Source organism: Mizuhopecten yessoensis, unplaced genomic scaffold (genome assembly GCF_002113885.1).
Source record: "Mizuhopecten yessoensis strain PY_sf001 unplaced genomic scaffold, ASM211388v2 scaffold10251, whole genome shotgun sequence".
NCBI lineage: Eukaryota > Metazoa > Mollusca > Bivalvia > Pectinida > Pectinidae > Mizuhopecten > Mizuhopecten yessoensis.
In genome coordinates, this window is record NW_018408453.1 from 180176 (window position 1) to 188420 (window position 8245).

Sequence of the window (8245 nt, forward strand, 5' to 3'; positions counted from 1 at the left end):
TACGGGTCGTCTTCCCCCCCCCCCCATTGATCATAGATGTCGAAATGTCGACCCCACCTCTATGATCATTGGGGGTGTCATTTTTACCGAAAGTCGATCTAACCCCCTAAAACATTTCAAATTACTCTGAACACCTTAATATAGGGGCAAATATAGCTATAACAAATTCTCCCTGTGGTACACACATAAATAATCAGTGTACCAAAACACCTGTTACAGAAGCAAAGAGTATGAGTTGTTCCGTTGTATAAGTCTTTTGGAAATGAGTGTGGAAACATGATTTGGTATTTTTAGTAAAACGAAAGTCAATGATGTGTGCGTCTTATTGACTGACGCGTCATTAATTAAGATTATAGTGTATGCTGACTGTTGCCTGTTGATTTAATGGACGTGAGTCTCCTGCAAACAAATGGGGACATTTGACACTGCGTATATAAATGCTCGAGGCTCACTTCCCTTCACAACGTACACAAGCGATCAAACACACACGCAAGTTTTACATTCCTATTAGCAATACGCGTCCAGTCAATGTCAAAATGATACTTAACGATTCAGCATTATTTCATTTCCTTTTGAGATAAGCAGACTATTATAGTTTTAATCACTGATAGAATAAATTGAATTTAGGATTGTGTGTTCTAACATCAGATGCAGTCATATGAAAGCACAGAAGAAAACACATAGCAACGGGTTCCATAGCTATCCTTAGCAACGGGTTCCATATCTATCCTTAGCAAAGGGTTCCATAGCTATCCTTAGCAACGGGTTCCATAGCTATCCTGTCTTACTACGTTTGGGATATTATTGGTCACCTTATATTGCATTTAGTCACAATCTTTTCTTCTCCACCCTAAGGTCGCAAACATGCAGATTTATTACTGTATTTCGTTCCAGACAATTCTTTTCCCCCTTAGGTCGTAAACATGCAGATGACATTTATAACTGTATTTAGTCACAAACGTTTCTTCTTCTCTCTAAGGTCTCAAACATGCAGAGGACATTTATTACTGTATTTAGTCACAAACGTTTCTTCTTTTCCCGAAGGTCGCAAACATACACAGGACATTTCTTGTTGTATTTAGTCATGTTCTACAAAAGACATTATATTTTTTGTCTCTTCATGTTATGATTTGAGACCATTCTTCAAGTCGAGTCAATCACACTATGTATTATCAGTGTGTCACGTATTAATCCTGGATATATTTAACATGATCGTCCTCAATAAGGCTCGGTGGCCAATCCAAATTGTTCTGTTACATATTTGGAAGTCTCACGTAGTCTACTGGAGTCTGTCCAGAGTATCGATAAACTGATAATCTGGTGGGAGTGTGGGGGAGATGATTGATAATATCTTATAAACAAAGCCGCACCTAGTGGACCATGAAATTACCAATTTGAAGGGTTTGTCCATATTCTGCCGCAAGCAGATCGTGACGAGGAGAAAATCAAGTATATTATTTTCAAGATATAAACAGAATTACACAATTGGAGTGGTGAGGTCTTCAATAATTGCAGCTGACCTCAATTGAGTTTCAAGCTGACCCTGCATAACGCTCATGTTATCAATAAAACTTCTATTTTGAACTTTATACAACCATTCTATAAATGTTTACATATTTTTTCAAGCAATTGTGAAAAACATCATCAATTGAACATATGAAATCTGAACGCAACGCAACAGAGCAAAAAAACACTCCTACAAGTTCGGTTAAAGAATCGGCCTGCTCTTCCCAACTGGATGCCATCGTAAGAGGTCCCCCCTGAAGAATTAGGGTGGGGTGGGTAGAGTGGGTTCTTTCTTCTGCTTCGGTAGCACGGAAAAACAAAAATTGCGTTTCCACCTCGTTGCAAAAATTGGGACCTATATATTTTCTTTCTCCATTCTCTACTCTTTCCTTCCGGTGGTGTCTCCCGTCTTCATAGGACCTTAGCTGTGGCCAACCAACCAACAAACAAACATGTCAAAATAATCAAAGTCTGTTATGCCTAACATTTTGATACAGAGGAGAATAATTGGGACCATTACTACTGTGTGATTCTGACAGAGAAATCCTAACCCCAGGGATAATAGAAAACTAGCAATCGGCAAAGCTTCGTGTTAACCTGAAAAACTGTTACCCTCAGTTGAAACTTCTCTGTAAACATTTCACATGAGTGATAGATTGTATCAATTTCATTAAGTCATTTTTGCCCCAATCCACACGATCGGGTGCGTTCCGGACGCACCTGATGGCCTGTCAGTGTTGTTGATCACAGATGGACGTATATATGACACTGTCTGTACTGTTAATACGTACAGGAGGATGAATAACGTAGATCGCGATGACATCATAATCAACTAGCTAAAGGCGACATATACATCCCGCTGTAAGTGTACAGAGTCTGATCGAGAGGTCCGGATGTATATATTTGTTAACGAAGCTTTACATCCAACGTCAGCCGACACTTCAGGTTGTTTTCTGCACGATTTGTCATTGCCTTTATCTAACTATATAAACTCTACATTCACCCATGAAATTTCAATATGAACTATTCAAACCTTTGAATTGGAAGGGTTTAAATGTGCCTTCAGGAGTGTATGGTTCCGTTTTGTTCGTGTATGATAACGTAAATGCCCTTTGTCAATGTAAATTCGATTTCCTCTTTCTTTTTATTGACTTTCGAGGTTTAAAGTTTGTATCATATTTATTGAATCGTATGAAACGCTACCTTAGTCTGAAAAGTCAGAGAAAATAAATAACTTAAAACCAAACACAAAGCCTTTTATGAATTTTCTGTTAATGTTTCCATTTTGGTTTACAAACTAAACATGTGATTCATATGGTTAAATGATTAAACATATATATATATATGTGAGTGAAAAAACTCACATTTGTTTAATATAATTGGAATCTGATCACATTTTGAAGTATATCAGTCGCATTCACGTACTCTGTTGAATTAGTGGTTCGGAACCTGCTCTACATTTGTAATGATTGTCAAAAAACAACTCATACAGAGTATTGATGCTCGTACGATCATGACGGCGACATATTAGTGTCAGTAACTCCCACTCCCCATCCACCACTGGGCTTTAACCCTGGACTTCCCAGGGTCGGGATGCGGTGTTTGTGAAGCCCAACACCTGCAGCGGTCTCAGTGGTGTGAAGAATAGGGTCCTGGAGGGATAATGGCTGGGCTATTTTCTGTTTAAGTAATGTGAGCTTATTAGAACCAGGCATTCCTTGTTCTATTTTTTCCTGAGATATATAATCTCTTTTCAGGAGCCACGGTTGTCATAGCGAAAAATGGTTAGTGTTGATGAATAATTAAAATTAACATTTCAATCGGGGATTTGAATATTTTTCATATGGTTTAGATGGTTTCATCAATCTATTGTTTATATCATATTGGGCGGGACTTGTAGCAGTCCTATCCTTTAAATGAAGCAACACAATCTCTTTGCGCACAACAAAAAATGTGCTGCAAGTGGAAGGAAACATATCTGCAATGAGGAATGTTGATGCTGCATTTACATATGTATCGGTGCCACTTCTTTCTAAAAGGTCAATTATGCGACAAAGTATGGTTCAGAAAGAGAAGAAGAAGAGAAACAACTACGTTTACTACAACATCAACAAATGCTCTATCACAGGTTGATGCTGCTACTTGAAACAGTGAGTCTTCAATCAGAGCATTTGGCAACATTACCGCAATGATTTATACGCAACACTCCACAGATTGTTAGATAAGCCTATCCGATAGATTTCAGGTTTCAGTACATTGAGAAAGCATTTTTTATTTTTTTTATTAAGGACAGCTGTGAAAATATCATTAAATTAAAACAATTTATGTAGAAACAGAAACACAACGTAAAATGTTTGTTAAGTAACAGTTGGTCAGCCATCATGTCCACAGTGGTTTTATTATCGTGCAGGTAGGATAGGTAGCAACCCAATCTCCAGATATACCTAGCTACACCTTAGTGTTAGGTACTAAACTCCGAACGGAATTCAAACGTCTGCTTTGACATGGTATTACAGTGTGATATGTAGATGTGCAATAGGGATATTAAAATAATAAGGTCATATGTCGCTGTTATTAAAAGTAGACAATCAGGGTAGAGTGCTTATTTTGGAATCTGAAAAACAAATGTTTTTTTTTTTTTTACATTTTTAAGGTGATACACTGTGATATTTAGATTGTCATAAGGATTTTAATAAGTTTTAATGTCAAGGTTAATGTCACTGTTACTAATAATAGACCATGAGGGTAGAGTCCTTATCTCGGAATCCGGAAAACTGATTTTTTTTTTTAAAATTTGCCATGGTGATACACTGTGACATGTACATATAGATGTGCGATAGGGGGTCAATGTTACTGTACCTAAAAACAGACCGGGTTGTGTAGTGCGATCAGGCACATCGTAGGGGCTTTGCTGATCTGTCAGTGTTCTGATTGAAAATCTTGTCAGATTTTGACACAAACTTTTTTTGCTTACTTACAGCACTTGCCGAATAGATTACTTGCTAGACCCACATAGAGTATTAACACTCTCTGTCTGATGAAATTGTGAAAACTAAATTAAAGCCGGAATATAGGTCAGGTGATTCACTATTCCATGCTGAATTGGTATAAGACGAGAAGACTAACATAAGTGTCTAACCGTATTCTTTGTGTTTGTTTTTTAATAAATTTGAAATTGAGTGGATAATGCACGTGGTGATCATGAAGAGATAGATGACCATATATAGATGTGAATTCGTGGATTTGAGATTGTGTACTTATTTTATTTGTAAGGTGAGTGATACCTTCAATACAACGAAAACTATGATTATATTTTTAGTTTAGCACTCTTATATGATCACTGTGGCAAGGGAGACAATTCCATAGAACAGCACTGCCCGCGCTTGAGGTCGGAATAAGGCATTGGAGCTATACCTATTGTATATCGGAGGAACCTACACTTATATGTTAATTTAATTTCAGAAAAAAATAAACATGGCCAGGCGCTTGATCACTGTGTGACGGGAGACAATTCTAATAAAGTTAATGAACCGAACCACCCGCCTGAGATCGGAACAAAATTACAACTATCTACATTTTTATTGTCTATTGGAGGAGTCTATTAATTAAAATAACCCAATAAATTTGTTTTCTTCCAATACGACGCTAGATCACTATGGAACAGGGCGAATTAATAAAGGACCTCCACGGAAAATAGAATATGTCCTCTATGATATGACAGTAAAAGCGACAAATTAGATCAGTTATACATATATGTAGGACCAGAAAAGAGACAAAAAACATACATAACTATTACAAAGATGTATGTATATCCGACCACCCAAAAATAAAAGGAATGTTTCAATTTGTGAGTTTATAGAAAAAAAAACATTTTGAATATGTTGTGAACTCTACAAATTTACATAGATATATTTTGATAGTGAATTGATGCAAATGATAACTGTTATACTCATAAATAAAAAGACGACTAATATCTGATATTTAGTAGTTTGAACATAAAACTACCTGTAAATCAAGCGTTTGGCTGAGAAAGACTACCTAATGGGTAAAACCCCAGATTCCTATTATTAGGAATGAGCTATTTTAAGACTACACGGCGAACTTGCCAAACATGGACCGATTTGTGAAAAAAAGGAAACGTGTTACAGAGGATAAAGAAGATGGGACAACAAATCAAGCTGCTGGGGTATCTAAAGTTCGGAAAAAAGAGGGAAACGTGAACATAAATACGGATTCTGCTGTGGCTAAATCTTTGAAATGGCAGCAATTTAGTTCCGAAAATTTAGATTGTAGGTACACGATCCTGTATTCTAAGGCAGAGGCAGATAATCTGATCTCGGAATGTGAAAGGTCTTTGACATATAATACTGGGCCGATGGCTCGGATATTTGTCTTCGGAAAGTGGCGCGACTTACCACGAAAACAGGTGAGGCAATGGTGTAAGGGAGTTAACTCGTTTTAAAATTTGACTTTATTTATCTAGGATCCCTGTACCACTGCCAGAAACTGTTAATTAGCTTACAGTTCTTCACTTGACTAGACAGAAAACTTCAGGTACGTACATATTCATTGAACTGGCTTTTCTCTTACCAACCTCCAAACCACATGCCATAATCACTTTAAGGTTTAAGGTGGGCTATATAGCTAGATTCTAATGGATAAGTAATTCCTGAAGGAACTCTATCTAAATCAGTTCCTACAGGAATTAATGGATAAGAGGGTTTTTGGGATGATATCCCCCAAGCCCCTTATCTATTATCTCACCTACATGTTACTCTCCCTGAGCTTGCTGTTAGCTATAGCCTTGTACCTATTAACCCCCAAAACCAATAGCCCCCTCCACAGTACACATGTACATAGCCCCATACACAGTATCAACCTTATCAGTTAGACTTTACTGGTAAAAAACCCCAAATACATATACCTGTTTGTCTTCATTCCAATGTCATTTAGACCTATACTCATGCACATATATATAGCACAGTAGCAATAATTGGTTTTGACTAATTATTGCCTTGTTGATCCAAAGAAACTCAACGTGGTTACACTGTATTCTGTAAAATGAAGGGGAATCCAATTTTGTATAAACAGAGGGTGTGGCTACTCCGGGGATAGAGGGGCAGGCCCTATTAGGGAGAACATAGGGGGAAATGTTTAAAATCCTTGTCCTTCTGTATAAATGGAGGGATTTGACTTTAACAATTGCTGAGTATCAAGAGACAAACAATCGTAATATAAAAATGACCTTGGGTCTGGCCCCACCCCTAGGGACTTAATTTCTGGTCAATAACTTTGAAACGGTTTAGATTCCTACCTCATCATTACCATTGATATATTTGATAGGCATAAATAGATAAACACAGTCACATTCAGTAATTGACTCTGGGGTCTGGCCCCACTCTGTGGGACCTAATTATATTGTCATAACTTTGAAATGGTTGAGATCCAACCCCATAGCCATATATGCCATCGCTGGACATCAAGATATGAACTTCGTCATGATGTTAGTATCGACTCTTGTATTTGACCACACCCCTTACCATAGGGACTTAATTTCTGAATCATAACTTTGAAATGGTTGAAGTCCTGCACCTATAGCCATATATGCCATTGCTGTGCATAAAGATCCAAGTGAGCGATACAGACTTTCTTGGCCTTTTGTTTGAATTAATGTAAATGTTTCAGATTATCTTGCACAATGTCATAATCGCAGAATATTGATCGTTTCAAATTCCTGAATATGTAAATAAGAAGTGGTCAACCGGATGTATAGCATAACCTCACATGTATACTCTTGCATAGAAACTATTTGATTCCTACAGAAATCCAACCCAAAACTATTATCAGATTTAAAACTTGAAATTATTTTCAGTGTGGTAAATTATAGAATACTATATATTAAGAAATTGATAATAGGCGCGATTTCATTCTTGTCAAAACTTGTATTCTATAAATTAGAAATTCCTAGCAGTGGTTTGACATAGAACAAATGTGGAATTTGACAGACGAAAACCCGCCGACAGCATCACGTAATTCTACATCTTCTAGAGACAAATATAATACCGTCTCATCAACGGTAATTAAATATTTTCAGTAGGAATTTATGTTCGACGCTGGTCAGCGACGCAGTGAAAACAACTACTCAATTATCTAATACTACTGCACATGTAAAGATTCTGTCAACGTTTTAAATCAGTTAGATCTGCTGTTATTTCCTTATAGAGGGCGGAGCTCTCACAATACCTATGGAACTGAAAAACTTGTCTTAACATGGCCGCCAGTCGCGCGCGCTGTAGTCTCCGCCATCTTGATCTCGAAACAAGTTTTCGTTTGCCGAATCTCGAACAAACGTTACATTTTTGTAAGATTTAAAACTTATATCTAACTATAGGATACTTAAATATTTGATTTGGTTAAAGATGTAAATTATCTTGACATAACGTTACCGGCTACATTGCTCTAGTTCTGAATGGTCGAAATATTATTGTATCGGCAGTGTAGTCTCGTTCAATCAGACGCTTGCGCAGACAACAAGAGTCTGGTTGAACGAGACTATCACGCAGAGTTACGGTCCTTGCACTCCCGACGACAACTCTGGGTAGAGATTGCAGTGGTATATATATATATTTAGAAAACGGAATATCAACAAAACAACGTGCTGGTTGTCAACAAAAAGGGAGTTTATCCCAGTGACGCAAAATGATAGGATAAAAAACATACAAGTATTTTCATAAGATTT

The 8245-nt window shown here is 37.2% G+C and overlaps 1 protein-coding gene across 2 annotated transcripts in view; it reads left to right on the forward strand.

Moving 5' to 3' along the window:
* Positions 1 to 5578: 5578 nt before the first annotated feature.
* Positions 5579 to 8245, forward strand: part of LOC110459876 (DNA oxidative demethylase ALKBH2-like) — a 32919-nt gene continuing 30252 nt past the window's right edge. For both annotated transcript variants that reach the window (XM_021512344.1, XM_021512343.1), the window contains exon 1: positions 5579 to 5932. In XM_021512344.1, the coding sequence (XP_021368019.1) occupies positions 5618 to 5932 (315 nt within the window). In that variant the 5' untranslated portion in view covers positions 5579 to 5617. The remainder of the gene's footprint in view (positions 5933 to 8245) is intronic.